At 44.6% G+C, this 18,875-nt stretch overlaps 2 protein-coding genes across 4 annotated transcripts; one reads left to right on the top strand and one right to left on the bottom strand.

Moving 5' to 3' along the window:
- On the bottom strand, nt 1-11,808 carry uap1 (UDP-N-acetylglucosamine pyrophosphorylase 1). Of its 2 annotated transcripts, XM_070960639.1 has the most exons (11): nt 11,679-11,808; nt 10,178-10,485; nt 7,860-8,064; nt 6,763-6,938; nt 6,487-6,659; nt 4,017-4,210; nt 3,283-3,423; nt 2,115-2,303; nt 1,868-1,909; nt 850-916; nt 1-722 (listed from the first exon to the last, which is right to left on the bottom strand). In XM_070960639.1, exons 2-11 carry the CDS (start codon nt 10,458-10,460, stop codon nt 630-632), a joined length of 1,563 nt encoding a protein of 520 aa, XP_070816740.1. In that variant the 5' UTR covers nt 10,461-10,485; nt 11,679-11,808; the 3' UTR covers nt 1-629. The 2 variants fall into 2 exon arrangements, with proteins under 2 accessions (XP_070816740.1, XP_070816741.1); XM_070960640.1 differs by lacking the exon at nt 1,868-1,909.
- Nucleotides 11,809-12,494: 686 nt separating this feature from the next.
- Nucleotides 12,495-18,827, top strand: ubxn6 (UBX domain protein 6). 2 transcript variants are annotated; one of them, XR_011602136.1, is made up of 12 exons: nt 12,495-12,675; nt 13,261-13,418; nt 13,888-13,952; nt 14,050-14,178; nt 14,308-14,405; nt 14,509-14,584; nt 14,693-14,777; nt 14,933-15,152; nt 15,751-15,881; nt 15,999-16,147; nt 16,847-17,033; nt 17,124-18,827. XR_011602136.1 is itself a non-coding variant. In XM_070961417.1 (11 exons), exons 1-11 carry the CDS (start codon nt 12,593-12,595, stop codon nt 16,970-16,972), a joined length of 1,320 nt encoding a protein of 439 aa, XP_070817518.1. In that variant the 5' UTR covers nt 12,501-12,592; the 3' UTR covers nt 16,973-18,827. The 2 variants fall into 2 exon arrangements, 1 of the variants encoding a protein (XP_070817518.1); XM_070961417.1 differs by having other exon boundaries at nt 12,501-12,675; nt 16,847-18,827.
- Nucleotides 18,828-18,875: the final 48 nt, after the last annotated feature.

Genomic DNA, 18,875 nt, shown 5'->3' on the forward strand with positions numbered 1-18,875 from the left:
TTCAGGAGGTTTTCCCAAGCAGGATTCTTTTTTTAATAAAGGTGATAGAAATCATAGCATCTCTTAAAGCTGCATATTATCTAATCCTCAATGATTACAAGCAGAAAAGAAGCAGATATCATAAATAAACGCCCACAGCCTGTACCATGTACCCCATGTTACATGCTAGTAAGAAACATCTTTCTGATCATTCCATCTCAGTCCAATGTTGTATAAAAATCACTGTAAAATGAGTAGAAGGTAATTTCCCCCTATAGAGCATCCATCAGTACATATAAAAATATGTCTCATAAGCAAAATAAATAGTTGCGCCTTAAGACTGCTTCATCCAGTCAGTGTGACAGAGATTTCGTCCTTCATCTCATGCTGTGTTCAAGTGCTCGTCGAAACAAACAGGAACTAAGTATGACGTCAACATACAAAGCAAAGAAACCTTGGCGCCGAAAAGTAAACAATACCCTTCATCTTTCTCATTTGTTCGTTTTGGATGGCCTCTTTCATGAACACATGCACGTGACATTTTGTTATTGCACAGCGATGACGTCACAGTTTCTCCCCGAAAACGTTGAGAGACAAAGGGAGGTTGGTCTTTGGGTTGTCCCTCTCTCTCTCTCTCTCTCCTTCATTGTCTAAACCCCGTTCTTCACCAGCTCGTGGACTCCATCCCGGTCAATCAGCAGGGTTGGATGAAACTCGCGTCCCTTCACCAGCTCTTCAAGGCCCTTAAAGTAGTTAACGACACCGTCAGGACAGCATTAGTGTGTGCAAAGGTTGATTCCTTCAGGTGGACAGCAGGAGCGGAACAACATCTGCAATTTGCATTTAACAGGTTAGTCTTTGCCTCCTTACCTCTCCCCCGTAGGACACCAGTGGGGAGATCTCACATTTGATTGGCAGGTCTGTTCCATCCTTCAGGCTGCGTTGGGAAGGGAATGAATTCGGGAGGGGAGGTCAGAAGAAAAACAAAAAGAAACAGAGTGAGTGATTCTCTCATGAAAAGCAGAGGGACTGTAGTTGAGAGAAGCAGCTGTACATCCTCGACACAGCTGTTCTTCTACTGCGGCTTGTGATTAGAGTTCAAAAAGGCAGAGCTTCATCACTCCCAGACATGACCAGCGATTAGTCCTCTGACCCGTAACGGAAGAAAACAGACGAATGACAGGGAACGTGGTGTCGGAGGTACTTTCCACCACGCCGCCATCACTCCGCTCGTTCGCTTCTCGATACAGACCAAAGTCACTAATCACACATCAGCTACTTCAGGTGTTTTCTGAGCAGCTGTCCACACAGCTGTATCATGAGGATGAAGGGAAAGCTGAATGACTGAGGACAAAGCGCGCCCTGTAAGAGCCTGAATAACGTTCATGGCACCCATGAACGTTATTGAAGCACATGCTCATTTATTAACAAGCAGGTGGATCTAAACTCAAAGGCAAACTAGCAAGCAATGAATGAAATCCAACACACAAATCCAGGCTCATCATCTGTTGCAGAACCGTCACTAATTGCCTTGACTGGCGCCCATTACCCAGCATGCAACACATTATGTGTATTAGTAGCCACCGTCTGAGGGGAAAATGATCCGTCAGCAGGTCATTATGACTGCACATCATCTGACCAGGACGCTAAGCGGACTGCGTTCAGTCATCTAAACTGATCCTTGCTGTCATTTCCTTCATCACAGCCGACTATAAGGAGACAAAAATGGCTGCCAAGCGGCATGTGTGCCTCCTTTCAGCAGTAATGAAGGGGGGTGGACATCAAGGATCGGAAGTAATGTTATATAGTGTTAACACGTCTGAGCGAGAGCGAAAGAAAGCCAGAACCCCATCATCATGCACTCATACTGCAGAGGGATAATAATTACTTTCTGTTGCCATCATCTGTGACACTGCCTGCTGCTCCGTCTCTGGAAACATTGCATGGGACACACAGGAGCAAGACCAAGCATGAGAGATGGGGAAGTGAGAGTGTGAGGCTAAAGGAATACGATGTGGATAATACAAACAAAAAAAAGGCAATGCATGTTTGTACACAAAGTGTGGGGAGTGTTGGGAATGACCCCGAGGAGCTTCATGCGTGGCGCTGCGTTTTAGCAGGCTGGCTGCGGTCACCTGGGTATGGCGGGCACACGTCTGCCGTTCTCGTCAATGAAGTGGCCCCCGGCGTTGAGCAGCCAGCGGTGGTGGAGGGACATGAGGGCGTGCCTGGCTGTGGTGGGCGTGTCCTTTCCGTCCTGGCTGTCCGCATTCTTCAGCGGGGAGAACTCGTCCTCCCGCAGCACCTCGTACACGACAAATGTCCTGTTGGACACACAGCAGCACGTCAGGTATGACGAGCTATCAAACCGTACTCGGCCTTCCTTTAAAGCTGAAACCAGCTGCTAAAGAAAAACATCTGCAACTGTTTTTAACTGTGCACATGTGGGTATGGGCTTACAAGTATGTATAAGTAAATACAGAAATGTTATATGTGTATGATTAATTAATTTTTGTCGTGCTGTTGCAGGGCTCCTCTGGAAAAGAGATCTCGGTCTGAGTGGGTCCTCCATGCTATAATAAAAGATAAATAAATAAAAAACTCAATAAAAAAAACACGTGGCACATGTGGCCACACAACAGAGTATGAGAGCTTTGACCAAGAAGCACAAAGAAAGATCAGAAAAGAGTCAAGACTGGTGCACAGTGAGCCAGTCCATCTGGATTCTGCTAAAGCTGCCAGTCTGGGCACAACTGTAATCCATCTCCTCATCAACACCAAAAATAATTCCTCCTCCTTTTCGCTTTGAAAAACATCGAATAAACCTCGAAGGAAGCTGGACATGTCTGCAGTGTTTTTCCATCAGTCAATCATTACAGGAATCCTTTCATTAGATGTAAAGTTCTATTAGTAGTGGCGTGACTCAAAGCTGATGTCATGCTACACTGGAGGAGGTGGAATGAGTGAACAGCTCATAAACCTCCATCCTCCTGCAGGGAGCTTGGCAGGCTCTGTCTGCTGGACCAGAGCTCGGAGCAACGGCAGGACTGGGGCTGGTGGGATAGGGACTGGGACTGGAAAAAGGGGCTGGTTCGTGCATGGAAGGACAGATCAAGGACTATGCAAACCCCGGGCCAGAAGGCGTGCCAGAAGAACATATGCAATGCAGCCACTTCTCGAAAGAAGCACAAGATACTCATTGTTTTCTTCTTCTTTAAGGCCTCTGAGTTTGAGTTGAGGGGCCGTCTGCTGATGCTGTCACACACTCTGTGCCCTCTATGGAAAAAACACACTGCAACTCACTTGGCAAACTGGAAGATGTCAAAGACGAACTTTTCCATTTTAATCCCGTTTGGTTTGTCCGGTTTGATGAGCTGACCCTCCGCATCAACAAACGGGATCTTCTTCTGGGCCACGTGGTGCTGCAGCTTTGGCTCGTACTTCCTGATGTATAAACAGAGAAAGAAAAGCAAGAAAGATGCTGGTTCACCACCGTCTTTACTTTGCAATGACGACGAGCTACTGATCTTGTTGCAAGAAACCTAAACACTGAGCAATTAAGTCGGGTTGGGCGATATGACGGCATCTACCATGCCACAATACCGTTTCCACCACAGGAGCTATGCTTTAGCTTCACTGGTACATATTCAGGTCAGTGTTTGCAGTAAATCAGAGCTGGATTCCAGCTGCCTCGCAAGGTGATGTGGACAGCTGGACCATTTACCACAGTCTCATGGGACGTGAGATCGACAGTGGTGGTGGTGCACCTTTAAGCTGGTTTAACAACTACCACAGAAGAAGAGAGTGACAGGAAAACATGGAGTGAATTGTAAACAGAGCAGGCGGCATCGCACCCCACCCAAAAATCTGTTCCCAGAAAGGTGCGACTTGTCGTGTGGACATGGTTTGAATTTAGAAAATCCAACAGCGAACAGGACAATTGTGTCATGTTTTATCGGCCATATCGCCCACCCCTCGCAACAGATGATTTCACTCAGAAAAGAGCACAAAATTTGTCAAGCGTGAATTCTTCTTACTGGACGACGTCTCTGAGGAAGGGGAAGCTGAAGAAGTGATTGGCCACGTTTCCCGCGTTGAACATCAGCCGCCCGTCGGCGCTGCGCTTCTCGGCAGTTTCCAGGGTGATCTCGCTGTACTCCACCACCTGATACCGCCCGTCCACCTTGCAGACCACGCCCACCGCCTCTGTGGGGTTGGTTTTCTCCACCACCTGGAAAAAATGTCTTTTTTGGTAAATTGCTGACCAAAAAACTGAAGCTACTCGGACAACTGAACAGTAAATCCACATGTCAGTCAACTTTAATTGTGCAATACGTGAGGAATTAGCAGACTGGCCGCTAACTAGCATATATTTAATATGAACGTACTGGCAGAGATGAAGTACAGAATAGCTGGTGGATAACAAATTAAAATTGGACTTGTGACACTGCTCTTAAACAAGGGGCAAAACAGCAGAGGAAGGAGTCAAAATAAGCCAAAAGTGCTGCGAAAGGAACTGATTTTCTGAATCCACTTTGTACAGAAAGCAAGTTAAAGTCTGCACTGATGAAAAAAAAAAAAAACCCTCTCCCCATCTGCTGGCTGTTAATGACAGAGTGGAGTCCTGATGAGGGGGTTGGTGAATTGGGTGGGGTGAGGGGCAGGGGTGGTGGTGAAGCCACATGAACTGTAGCAGAGCTTAGAAATTTATGACGTGAGGGTGGGACTGCGCTCTGATGCGATCCCTCCATCTCCGCTCCACCGCACAACTCGTAATGTCAAAGAGGAGCGCGGCCGGAACGATCGGCACAGTTCAATATTTCTACCTATTCCGCCTGAGCTGGAAACAAATGCACGGCGGTAACAAGAGCTTCAGACACACACTGGAAATCCAACAAACGTGATCTCATTAACGTGAGTTTGAAGAGGAAGAGGAAGCAAACGTGTGTGAACCCTCCTCTGTATGTTGGTGGAGTTGCCATGGCAGGTCACATCTTTAATGTCATTAAGAGGAGCGCTTAGTCACAGACGTATGAACAACTCGAAGGTCATATCCTATTTCCCAAGCAGGAGGTCTTACATACTGTGTTTGGACTTTTTAAGACATGAAGCATGTTTCCTGGTTGTCGCAAGCCCGCTCTCGATGTCCATTTATTGACATTTACCTTGGCAACAAATGCTCAACAAACAGCTTTAACAGCAGGGGATCCAGCTGATGTCAACAGCAACAGGCCACTCAGTGTTCCACCAGCACGGCCGACAAGTCACGTCCAGCTTCACCCAGTGAAATTCTTGAGTAATACTGACTGCGGTTTCTATGAATTTGATGGAACTTCTTTCACTGATAAATCTGGGTCACTGCTGCATTTCTGATAAAATACTAGTATTTATGTGACCGTGATACCATCAGGAAATATCAACAATTAAACCATTTTGACGGTTTTTGAGTGACTTCATGATAAAAAGGAGCAACAATAAGATGTATTTATACATGAAATCTTTATCATTGTTTCATCTCTTGTAACAAGATGTAACACTGTATTTAAGATATTTCTAGCATAATGTGTTGCTTTGTATTGTTTTTCTTGATATTATGTATTATGTAGCATGTAGGAGTGGACTTTAACAACGACATGACGAAACTGACTGAACTCACTCTGCCAGTGGATCTTCTCTCCAAACAAATCTCAAACTATTTATTCCACGTGCAGTACGTTGTATGTTGGCTGCGCTGATACATATCACAAACTAAAAAAAAAAAAAAAAAAGAGAAGAACTCATCATGAATATGGTTTATATACTCGTGGAAAAAGTTTCCAGTTCATCCGTTGTACCCTGGAAAGCTTTTCTTTTTCTCTTCCCAAAATGAAAGTACACTCTGTCCAAAGACTGTTTAGGAAAAAGTGGCATCTGCACATCTCACTCATGTTATCTGAGACCATGATTAAAAGGGCTCAACCCTCAAATTTTCCTAGAAAGCTGTCATGAATTTGCTGCTTTAAAGCCTGTAGGAGACAAAGGGGCATATATCGCCACCCAGTGGTGAGCTGATGAAGGTGCAGCTGTCTTGATACAGCTGTGACAGCAAACTGGCCACACCTCTTAACAAGAGACACTTGAAAGGTATGAAAGAGCAGCCGTCACACTTCAAGACCTCCTGGAATTTTAAAACACTAGACTGATTGGACTGGATCACATTGAGCGCTTAACTGCTGACATATTTTGGTTACTTGTGTGACACGTTTGCATATTTGAACAAGTAATATCACGTTTCTTTGGTGGCATCTGACATCAAAGAAAGACTTTCTAATCCTCTGTAGAACTCTGTATATTCAAGACGATTATTATCAAAATATAAAAAGTGACAAACTCATGATTCAGGCGTTTTTGATGTGGGCTGATTCTTGAAAATTAAAACTATGAAACCAGAACATTAAGATGTTTACAATAAAAAAAACTGAGCCAGTTTGACACCTAAACAGCGCTATGATTCATCTTAAGACCAACCTTGGCTCCACAGTCCGCTCCCTTCTGCACACAGAAACCAACAAAGGCGGGGTCTGCCACTTTAACCAGGATGTTATCCACACAGTACACATGGATGAATTCAATGCCCCTCCGCTCCATGTCATCCATGATGCCCTGGTTCCCCAGCGCTCTGTAAAGACCCCCGTTCCCATCTGAAACGCAAACACACTCGTTTGAAACACACAAACTCCACTTTGAGACACGGCAGCGAGACTGTGAAGTGAACCAAAAGGCACCACTCCTGAGTGGACTCACCAGGGGCCATGGAGAGTTTCCCCTTGCCCTCCAGGATGATCTTGCCTTCGTAGTCCATGGCTGGTAGCATGCCCTGCTGGAAGAAGATGATGTTGTCCTTGTCCAAGCCGAAATAGTTATGGCGTGAGAAGAACTCCTTGGTGGGCTCCATCGTCCTGCCGCTGGTCATGATGTACCTGAAGGCAACACAGAGGGAAGTCGGCGCTGAGTCATGCATTATTTCTTTTCCTCCCCAGTTTAAATCATCAGGGAAGAGGGAGTGCATGTTAGGAAACCACTTCCAATTACGTCATTTCTTTTGCAGTATTTATGTATCTGAGTGTCTGTGGCAAACATTCCCTGAAAAACAATGCGTACTAACTTACAGCTAATGCAAACCGAGCTTTTCCTACTGCTGCACCTTCACATTAAAAGCATTTAACTGGCAAAACACGAGCTGAATTATTGTGAAGTCACTGGAAACGCAGTGTTTGTCAGTAAGACTTGCACTTGCCACTATCGTTTATCACTCACTTATCAGCAAGGTATAAAATTGCTTTCAGTTCCCTTTTGATCTGCCGTCCCCGTGCCGGGAATCACGTTATCTGTAGTATTAAACAACATCTGCTGTTACCAGCAGTAACCACAGGTGTCGCCAAACCAACCAGGACTGAAGTCTTCAAAACTGCCACCTTAAGGATGTGACAGGCAATAACTTCCTGACAGAATCAGGCCTGCAGAAGATTTTATCATCACATTATCTTCAGTAACTCTTAAGACTGCAATGTTATGTAGATTTTATGTGCTCCACTTCCTTCTTGGCATCTTCATATTTTAAATTGTCAAACTGTCCGTGGATCTCCTCCACAGGGAAGTAATCCAGTTCCAGTAATACAACTTCCTTGACAGCGCGTCGTTTGGTGCTGGCAGTGATCATATGACCCAATGAATCACCATGCAGATACAACTGGGACAAATGGTTTTAGCTCTCATTACAACCAGAGAAACAGTATTCAGCAGCTTAGATTTGTTTGTTTTTTTTCCAAAATAAAAATAAAGCAGCATTTCGACGGACAGTCACACTAACTAAAATGATTCCTCATCTCACCACGTCTTACCAGGGAACACAGCACTTGATTTTGTGCTTCTGCTCAGCCAGCTGTTGCAGCTTCAATATGCGTTCGGCCTGGATCTGAAAGAGGGTTTTGTGGGACGGCAGCCCGACGTCGTACATGCCCTTGGGGTAAGAGACCCCCAGTCTGGTCCCCTGGCCCCCAGCCAGCAGCAGGACCGCCACGTTGCTCTGAGAGATGCAGCGCAGACCTGAAGGAGCACAGAGCAGCTTGAACGGTCATAAATAGCAGCAAGAATGTGCGTGCTGTAAAAAGCATTTACAGATAGTGAAACACACGCAGGCCTGCACACTGATATGATGGCACACCAGCACAAAATCCCTTTGGATGACCAAGTAGTACTGCTTTCTTATTGCTTTTGGAAATATGTCCTGGATAAACAAAACACAACCAAAACAATGTTGATTAACTGTAACATTTATGCGCTAATTTGCTCAACTTCATTGAGTTTTGTAAATATAAGCTTATTCTGAATTTGATGCAGCAACACAGAGGAGCAACAAACGACTGAGAAAGCTGTGGAATGTTCAAAAACACCTGTTGGGAACATTCTACAGGTAAACAGGTTGATTGGGTGTCGTTCACAAACGAGGATGGAGAGTTTTGTGAGCAAATAGTTCAACGCTTGAAGAACATTTGTCAGAAACCAATATTGAACGCCCTTGACCTTCGATCCCTCAGGCAGCACTGCATTAAAGCTGACATGAATGTGTGAAGGATATTACTAGATGGGTTCAGGAACACTTCAGTAATCTATTGTCGGTAAACACATTTGCATCGCTGAAGACTCTACCACGCAGAGCAAGACTCAGGTATCGACAACATCCTGAGAAGCTGCTGAGTAACTGAAGTCAAAACTTCAACATTTAGTGTCTTTAGTTCCCAAATGCTTACTGAGTCTTGTTATAAATCAAAGATATTTAAACAGGGAGGGCCACTGAGAGCAAGCTCTCTTTTATGATGACACCCTAATAGAAAATACATTTAAAATAATTAAACTAAATTACATCACATATAAAGCACCTGTGGTACACAAATGAGACAAGTTTCACAACAGACTGGCAAAGGGCAACGCAATGAGACATAATATCAATTCAAATAATGAGACTTAAATTGATTAGAGGGGATCACCTGGTCTCGTTTTACGAGTGTCTGGAGGTTGATCCATTTGTGTGATGCACAGCATTTCAGAGCCAGTTGTGAAAAGAAGAGGTGATGCAACACGTCGGTAAATGTGCCTCATTTTTGGACAAAGCGGCGAGCATCAAATTCAGAATGAGTCTTGTCTTTGTGCTGTATTCAACTGAACACGGGTCGGAAGGGATTCGCAAACCACTGTTTCTGTTCTTGTTTCTTCTTTCTGTTCTGCCCTGAACTGGAAAAAAAACCTTCACTTGACTGCCTTTATTGTGGTCCATTATCTTACATAAACTGCTACTAAATGACTTCATATCCAACACTCTTCTTTCTGACAAGCGCCAAAAGACAAGTTTTATACAAGCAGACTGGGCAGGCCTGCAACACTTTGATTACTCGCCCAAACACACACACACACACACACACACACACACACACCACGCCCAGATTTGGTCCCGACAGAGCAGAGTGACCTCATGAATGAGGGTCAAGCAACAACGCTATTTACGTCAGGCCCAAATCAAAAGCAGATGTTCTCTGCTGCCTCCCTCCTCTGTCATCCTCCCCCAGGAAAAAAAAAAAAACTCAACAGACCCACTAAGTGGTCAGACCCCCACTGCAAGGGCGATTGCGCACGCAAAGCATAATGAACAATGCAAGCTGACGAGCTCGTGCGTCAAGTAGGAGACGGAGACCAGTAACAGTTTATGAGTTAGAAAACCGCACAGCAAGAAAATGTGTGATATTTACATTCACGGCAAAGGATTCTTTTATATGGGCCTAAAATATCAGGACCACAGGTTATCAGCGCACCCACCGTCCCATCTCGACATCAAAGCATCTCTGTTACCATGTGATGTCTTAATCCCCCAGTCGGATACCAGGAAATCTGTCTCCCCTCACCTGTGGGCCATCGCTTCAAATTTGGAAGTTGCTCAACAACAAGACTTAATTGCTGCTGGGATTATTCCCGCAGTAACCACACGAGTCTTTCTTAACCATTCGGCAACTGCTTTCATGTTTACTCCTGCTGTGCGACACTGTAATAAATGCAACAAAACCAAATATTGCCTAAGATGTTACACTGCTCAATTGAAGGTTAAGGCTCAGACAGCAGCTGTATGAAGCCACTTTCTGGGTACAGAAACAGACTTGATGGACCTCACCTATTTGCTCCCACTCTTTAAGACTGTCCCTGTCCCTTGTCACACTCCCCAGCACTTCCCGGGGCACCGGCTCCATGCGGGCATCCATCTTCTCGTGTCTGCTGCTGCTGGACGTCTCCATGGCATTCTTGAAGAATCCACTGATCTCCTGAAAGTCCATCCCCTGCAGCTCGAGGGTCAGGTCGGCCTGCGCCGCGGGGCTCAGCTCGTCCAAGAAACGCAGGAGGTGAGACTGGCCGGCTTCAGCCAATCTCTGGACAAGTCCACTGGCGCTTGGGTCCATGATCAACGGTGCTTTTGATTTAACTCTGCCGCAGTGAAACACAGATGAGAAAATGTCCTCAAACACACAGCAAGTTCATTTCCTCAGCCATATTTCTGGAAATAGTTACATACATATTACATATATTGGGTTTTTTAAGGCTGATTCTGATACTCTTTGGACAAAATCTGATTGTGTTTAAGTGAAAAAAAAAGATGATAGATGATAAAGGGGGGAGATAAGTCAAAGCTTTCTTAGGTGGGTGGGGTCGTTCTGGTGAAAACTGTGATTCTGTGATTGTAAAACAAACATTACTGGTGACATAATGCAACACCCGGCGTGACATTTACATCTTGTGCTGGACGTGTAGGAAAGACCTTGATTGAAGTCACTGATGGAATGTTTAATTGCTGTCTTCGTATGAACCAACACCCACATTGACCAACTTGTTAGACCAGGAAATCATACCAGTGAGTTACTGGAGGGGATTTTTTTTAGCATTTGAAAGGGATGCTGAGGGCTGTATCAACAACACGTCTGCTTCAGATTGATAGCTGTTAGACAGAGTCATGGTGCAACTGTCATTTTAAATATGTATAATACTGTAAAGCTTTATGTTTTCAGGATGCTGTGTAACGTCTTGAGCTGCAACGATTAGATTTAAACTATGAAAATAATCGCCAGCTGATTCCTGCTTCTTAAATGTTGCTATTTCCTGGTTTCTTTCCTCTTCTGTGACAGTAATCTGAATATATTTGTGTTGTGGACAAAACAAGACACTTGAGGATGTCGTCCTGGGTTTTGAGAAACACTGACATCTTTTTCTGACAAATAATCGACTGATAAAGAAAACCAATTATCAACAGATTAAACAACAATGGAAATGATGGCTGGTTGCAGCTCTAGTCAAGTCTTCAATAGGACTTTGAAGTTGAGGTTACTCTCACCTAAACACAGGTATGTCTCATTTGGCTCGTAGCAGAGAGAAATTCACGCTAATTGGTGTAATGAAACAAGCTGCAGTTAGTAAGCTCCGCTGCCCGCAAAAACTGTGTTCGCTGGTCGGGCTAACGTTATATTTATCGATCATTTTAGTCGCTGTCTTCGGCAGGAGCGGCACACGAGTGACAGCGGCACCAAAGCCGAGCAGATGCTAGCAGCTATCCGGCTAACTGTGCAGGAAACAGTTAGCTCGGTGAAAACGTAAGAGAACACCTGAATGAAATATTAAACTCTTACCTCTGAGAAGCGTTCTTCTTGGGTTTAAGACCATTTATGCCAGTGATGTGTGGTTTCTTGTAATGGTTAGGGCGCCTCCCACCCGGACTACACCTCCTGGTACGTCACGTTGACGTGGCGCGCAAGGTCTAGCCAGCGCCGTAGCAAAAGAGCTAAGCTAACGTAAGCTAAAGCTAAATCGACCAATCCGCGGGGGTATCATACGGTAGGCGTGTCGTGAAGTGCTGGGTGTCTGCAGATAGCTGAAGGCGGGTGCTGCTTTCATGAGTCTCGTAAATTTGAACATCACAAAGTCAGAATGTACTGGGGCCGATTCGTGTGTCTGAAACTGCGGAAAGATTAGAGAAGCCAAGAGTAACTAAGTACATTTACCCAAGTACTGTACTTAACTATAATTATCAGGTACTTGTACTTTACTTCAGTATTCCCATTTTTCACTATTCTGACTCGTATTCCACTGCATTTCAAAGGGAAATATTGTACTTTCATCTTCAAAATTTACATAAAAACATAAATAAAACACTCTAGAAAATAAAATGCACTGCTAAAGAGTAAACCAGTGGCTTGGTTTATGACTCCTGACAATGAAGTAGTCTCCTGTAGTCAGCACTGTCTCAACGTCTCAGTTGGTATCATTAAAATATTTATTTTAATGTTTCTCATATGTTGTGTTTCTCATTTAAAAATGAGGCCGGTTGTAAGTGAATGTGCATTTTATGTACATATGATGCCACTTTATTCTACAGTTTTGAAGTCAACCACATGGGGGCGACACGACCGCTTCTCAGGCGGAAGCAGTTTTCTGTCAGCTGACACAGTTTTGTTGTGGTCCGCCTCCTAGCTAAGGTTAGCTAGGCACTCCTCATCTATCTGTGTTTTCTGCGATCACGTCGGCTCTGTGACAGCTAAAGGAAATGAAGAAGTTTTTCGATGACATTAAGAAAGACATTAAATTTAAATCTGCGGGACCTGGGAAGAAACTGACAGATGAAGCCAGGCAAATAGAAAACTTTTCTACGCTCCTGCAACGTTAGCCACATAGCTAGCTGTCTAACGTCTGCAAAATTGAGTTAGCAATTAGCTAGTTGATGTCATGAAGGATTATTGGGTCGCTGTTAGCATGCCTCAAAGCTAACTAGAACAGTGCTGATTAGTGTTTTTCACTGTTTGAAGCTAGCGTTTAGCGGGCTAACATTAACGGTTTTCCTCCATTGACTACTGGATTATATAACGCTAATACTCTTCACAGCGGGAGACGCGCGTCTAATTTCAGAGTAGCTAACAGTTAACGCTGACGATAATCCCTGAACAAGCTTATTTAGCGGATGGTTTTAGTAACTGAAGTTACTTTTACTCGTGGTTAAGCCACCGAACTGCTCACTAGAAAAAGACTCGCTGTGTCTTTGGCGTTTGGATAGTGCGGCGTTAGCATGTGAAGTAGCCCAGCAAGCTAAGATGCACATTTCTTGTGTGTTAACATCACAGCAACGTTTGTAGCTGTGGGGGAACAGACTTGAACGGGCCAACATGAATCCACAACATGTTTCCTCACTTCGCTTTTCTATCTTCTTCTACACTGTAGTTCGAAGCCCGATAGGGTGCAAAGCAGCTCCAGTGTCAAGAATAATCGCCATGCTCCAAGTGAAGGAGCCCAGATGGCTGGAGCTGCAGCCCTGGCAAGGATTGAGCAGCACCAGCGGCCGAAGGTCCACACCTCTCAGGACGCCATCAGGAACCAGGGTGAGCCAGCAACTCTGATCCAGCTGTGGTTCACTCGGGGTGGTGCCTGAATCAGAAATAGTTGAGATCCACCCCCCACATCGCCTGCTTTGTGGAATAATAGGGCGTGTTTGCGTTGAGTAATGATGCTTTAAATTACCACATGCAGTTGTCATAAGAGGTTTGTGTTTGTGGAACACTTATTCAGATCAAGGTCGTGGGCTGTGGTAAAGACAGTCCTCATTAAACATGCAGTTTATATGGCAACTGTCACCATCAGTTTATGCAAATTTTAGAAAGTAATATTTAAAAAGTAATATATTTGCTGCATGTGAAGTGGTGTTTTTCACTTGACTGTTAGTCTTGCTTCAGTTCTCTGCGTTTGAGTTTTTTTGTCTTAATCATTTAAAATCCATGATTTGTTGTCATGTTAAAGACATGGTTAATAGAAAAGACATGTGACTGCATGGTTTTCTGTGTTTGCTTGCAGTTAAAAGAGAGCTGGAGGCAGAGGCGGCTGCACTGGCTGAAAAAGAAAAGGCAGCTGCAGCAGAGGTGTGTGTGACAGTGATCTTTTAGGTTAAATCAAATGACGCCATTAAGGTTATGTTTGGCATCACTTTCAAGTGTGACGATTGACAATTTTCTGCAGGGATCCAAAGTGCCGGTGAAAGATGCTGCCTGCCTGTCAGTGTCAGGTGTGTATTTCACCTGTCCGCTAACTGGAGCCACTTTAACTAAGAGTGAGAGGGAGGTACACATTAAAGAGGCCATTTTAATGGTACGTCTGAAGATGTTGTCCCTTGTTGTTCTTGTAGCACGAATTAGAACGTGTTTGCAATTCTTGGCTGCACAATAACTGAATCTGAACATCTTGTTGATAAAACATGCACTCTGTTGTCACTGTCAGCGGTTTGAGGAGGATGCAGTTGAGGCCTCTGTTATGATGGTCCACACATTTAACAAAGACAGAGAGAAAGTGAAGGCCGCTGTGGACATCATAAGCAAGTAAGACACTGCTGACTGGCTTCAGTTTGTGACTTGTTTTCTGCTCTTCTCACAGAGCTGAAGGTCTTGTGTAATTTCATGCTCTTCATTGTTTTGTCAATAGGTATGTTGACAACATATGCAAGAATCCCACAGAGGAGAAATACAGGAAGATTAAACTCAGCAACAAGGTGTACCAGGTGTGTTTGCACGTTTCTGACTGATTTTACGGCATCTCTTTGTGTGTTGGCTTGAGGAAGATGTTTCTGCATTTCTTTCATATCATTCCCTCTTTTGATTTATTTCAGGAGAAAGTTCGTTCTGTGGAGGGCAGCAGAGAGTTCCTGCAGGCCCTGGGCTTCACCAACATCATGCTTCCTGTCGACGGTCAAGGTACACTAATCCTGATGCCCTTTGATGAATAAGTTCTTTACTAACAGGCTGTCAGGCTCAATAGTTCCTTTGATTTATCACAGTCAACACATTGTTTAAAAAGCCAACCTGGCTGATACATATTTTGGTCTGTGCTTGCCTTTCCTGGAGAACAGAGGAGGAAGAGGAGTTCCTGGTGTTGACGGAGCAGAGTCCCGATGCCCTGGAGTTGATGAAGGAGAGGAGGGATCGTCTCCAGAGGGGAGAGCCAGTCAGAGCGCAGCTGAACAGACAGCCTCAAGCGTTCAGACCCTCTCCCAACGCCCAGCGCTTCGAGCTGCCACCGGAATTCTACAACCTGTCAGCAGAGGAGCTCAAGAAGGAGCAACAGCAGAGGTACAGACTCCTCACCAAGGAGGATAAGATCACAAGCTGAATCCTAACATCTGCATTTTCCCATTTGAGTCACGCTCTCTGTCAAAGTCAGATTATAAACTCCTGACTCGCTGTTCTCGATTAAATCTTGCATAAGCAGCACTACCCTGTTGCAGAACGGCGACTTTAATGTCCTCGCTGTTCCTGCACAGCGAGCTGGTCGCTTATAGCTTGTGCTGCAAGCTGCTTTTCAAGAGCGCCGGAGGAGACAGACATTTTCTTTGCCTGCAAACCTTCAGATTTTTGCTGAGGGCTGGTTGGCTTTAAAACATTCATTGTGTCCAGAATCTCTATTAAAAATTGAGATATCATCAGCACTTGGCTGAATATTTGAGAAGATGAGCAGATGTAATCGGCCATGGTTTTTCACGGCCTCAAAGGCACGTCCATCAATAATGCACGATGATGGATCCCTGTGATCCCGCCCTGTTTGATGTGCTCTCTGGGTGTGCTGTGCAAAGTGTGCATCGCCCTCCTCTCCCTGGACTGTGGCCCGTTTGTGTTTGTCCATCATCATTTTAAAGAGCCTGCACTCAGTGTCCCTGTGTGTGTTTCCCAGGAGTGATTTGGTGGAGAAGAACGCCATGCTGCGCACTAAGGCCATGAGGGAGAGAGAGGAGCAGAGGGAGAGGAGGAAATACAACTACACCCTGCTCAGGGTCAGACTGCCCGATGGAAACCTGCTTCAAGGTAAGAGTCTCTTTTTAAAGATCGATTCAGGAAGTGAGTCAACAACCTGACAACACAAATCTTAGTCGAAAGGCTGATGGAAATGGAAGTGAGTCAGTGATGATGACGTGTTTCCAGGGACCTTTTATGCGTGGGACCGGCTGCCTGCGCTGTTCGCGTTTGTACGGGAGTCTTTGGTGGACGGCTGGCAGCCCTTTGAGCTCATCGCTCCTGGAAGTCAGAAGCTACAAGAGTCTGAGGAAGTCGCTCTTGCAGAGTGTAACTTGGTGAGTTGAAACCTCGTGAAACAGGCCCACATACAGAAGTATCTGCAGATTAAAGTCATGTGTTCAATTAAAGGTAAGGCCGGTAAAATGTTTCTACTGCAAACAAATCCAATGAAAAGACCAAAACTGCTTTATTACCATACCACCACTTTATTTTGAGTCAGTCTCACATTTACCGTCCTGATGTCGTAAATCGTCACAAAAAACATGTATTCATCCACCGCTGAAAATAATCCCCAACAAAGGCGATGTTTGCACCTGTCAGTAAAACTGACTTTTTTAGGTCAGGGAAGTCAGAGAGCAGCGAGACATGAAACGACACACTGCTGGTGTGGCGTTTTCAAAAGGAAAGACTCACCTTAACACAGAAAAACAGAAGTGCTGTGTTTCTGTTGTGTTTTCTACATTTTGTTTCACCGTTTGAGGTTCAAACTGTTGCTTTTTTTTTATGTTGTCTTGTTGCGATTTCTTCGTTGTACTTCTGGTTTCAATGAACCAAACTCCTAACAATTGCGTAATGGCAGTGGATGAAAACAAGCATCCATTCACATTTTCTTATGCTGATTTCCTACAAATTTGGTTAGAATTTGCAGTACATTGGATAGAAACCCACCCAATGATGAACATAACTGAGCTGCACTCCCAATACAAAGTAAGCTGTCAGCTAACATCAAGCTGCGCCTGTGTGTGTTCCTTTAGGTCCCTGCAGCTCTGCTCACGTTCGCCTGGGATGCAGCCGTGCAGGCGGATATTGCAGCTGCGGGTGGAACGAGCCCCTCCCTCCTCAAACCAGAGCTGCTGGAAACCATTCGGACCCTCAGCTGAGCAGAAGCTGTCCCTGAAGCCCGCCCCCTGCTACAGTACCTCCCCCCTTGGCATGAATGAGGTGAAACTGCCCCTCACAGATGACGAGCAATGAGTTTATTTTTAATACGAATTCTAACTGAAGCCAGTAGCAGCGATAGACGAGGGGCAGTTTCACCCCGATGCTTCTGCTGAGCGCGCCCCTCTGTCTCCACGTGGGGATAAAGTCACACTACAGAGCGTCTCAGCAGCACATTGTGTTGAAGGAAGCATTACTAACAGATGTGAGGAGAAAGCGAGGGCCAAGTGTTGTTTTGTTTGTTGCATCCTGACTGAATGTACACGCTGTGGAATAAACGGACTGTGGCCGCAGTCCTCTGAGCTGCACCGTCGGCCGGTCAGGTGTAGTTCACGTGGCGTGTTGAGAGACCTTCTTTTAACTGTGTCCACACTTCCTCCCCTTCTTTTGAAGTAAGCCGCCCGCTGGACTAACAGCGTCCAGCTTTGACTGACGGGTCAGGTAGGAGAAAAGTAGTGAAGCCACGTGTCTGGTCAGGACTTGTACTGAGCGTCTCAGCCTCGAGCCGCCGGGTGTCTGAGCCCTGGCGTCACGCAACACTTGAAGTGCTTCTCTTTTTGTTTTGCGGTGCTCGAGTTAAACAGTGTTTTGTCTGATTTGGTGTGATATGAGTCTGGCTTGTCCGTTTGTCCTCTGCTCTGCAGCGGCCTTGCTTTGACTTCTCCGACTGCTTTGATAATAATAGTGTATTTTTACATTTACGAGCACAAGCCGAAACCATAAATCAGATCATTTGACTTCAAATTGAGGCCCAAACCTGAAACGTTATCTACTGATAAGGCCCCGGATGTGTTTTCTGTTGGCCGTGTGACGATGATGTGATGAAGTTCTAATACCAAAATATTTTCTTATATTTTCCCAGTTTGAAGCACTTTTCAAGATTATTTAAAACTTTATAAAACTGAGGTGTATCATGTGCCCTAAATGTTAAATGTCATAAAAAAACTCAAACACTGCTTTGTTCACACTGACGTGATAAACTGCAGAAGCTCCGTGTAACCAACTTGCTGGCATGCAGGCAGGCATGAATCATTTCATTATTGTTTTATTAAAACTGGCAGCATGGACTCATGTTTCTCCATCATGATGGTTTTAATTAAGTCTTGTATTTTGTTTGTATCAAACACATTTCCTTGTGTTAAAAGTGGTCTGCATTTCAAACATGGTGGCCATACATAAATCATGATAGACTTGAGTTTCAGATTTACCCCAGAATTGTGTAAAATGTTGTAGATCCACATCATTGAAGGTTAGTGCATTCATTTTGGTCGTGGTTTTGCTGTATGCGAATCTATACCAAGTAAATCTAAACGCTAATTATAGTATCTCCTGCTTGTGGTTGGTTAAGATGACAACAACCTACCTCTTATTGCTCATCTGTAATTTATCCCAAGCGAGTTTCACACAAACATAACAGAAGTAGATCTTGAAAGTCCTGGCATTGTTTTTTGTTTTACAATAGAAACACCTTAAATCTGCACTAGTATTAATTTCACACAAACATATTTATAACTGCTGGGTTCAATTTGATGTCGTGTAATATTTGATGGACAATCCCAGGATCTGTTAGGCCGAGTCATCTCTGCACTCCTCTGCTGTCTCGTTCATTCTGTCCACCAGTCGCCCACAGGTGTTCAAAAGAAGGGAGAAAATGTTTTATTGTAACCTTATTAAAAGAATTAGTGAGCAGTTGTGATCTGTCCAGATGTTCTGAGTTGTGTTGCTTTTTAACCTGCCTGTAACAAAGATCGCTTGCACTGCATCTTACCTTTTGTTTAATAAACAGGATTATGAGGCAAATCAGTGTTTAACTTCCATCTGTACCCAAAGAGAAGGAACTTTATG

Source organism: Chaetodon trifascialis, chromosome 4, assembly GCF_039877785.1.
Source record: "Chaetodon trifascialis isolate fChaTrf1 chromosome 4, fChaTrf1.hap1, whole genome shotgun sequence".
NCBI classification, from domain to species: domain Eukaryota; kingdom Metazoa; phylum Chordata; class Actinopteri; order Chaetodontiformes; family Chaetodontidae; genus Chaetodon; species Chaetodon trifascialis.

Excerpts from the sequence above, each read along its gene's own strand:
- uap1 (XM_070960639.1), bottom strand. The coding sequence starts at position 10,460 with ATGGACCCAAGCGCCAGTGGACTTGTCCAGAGATTGGCTGAAGCCGGC. Across the intron at positions 3,424-4,016 it reads TTCCTCAGAGACGTCGTCCA|GAAGTACGAGCCAAAGCTGC; the intron begins GTAAGAAGAATT and ends TTTATACATCAG. Across the intron at positions 917-1,867 it reads ACAGATGATGGCAACAGAAA|CCTGAAGGATGGAACAGACC; the intron begins GTAATTATTATC and ends TTCCCAACGCAG.
- ubxn6 (XM_070961417.1), top strand. The coding sequence starts at position 12,593 with ATGAAGAAGTTTTTCGATGACATTAAGAAAGACATTAAATTTAAATCT. Across the intron at positions 12,676-13,260 it reads AAACTGACAGATGAAGCCAG|TTCGAAGCCCGATAGGGTGC; the intron begins GCAAATAGAAAA and ends TCTACACTGTAG. Across the intron at positions 15,882-15,998 it reads CGATGGAAACCTGCTTCAAG|GGACCTTTTATGCGTGGGAC; the intron begins GTAAGAGTCTCT and ends ACGTGTTTCCAG.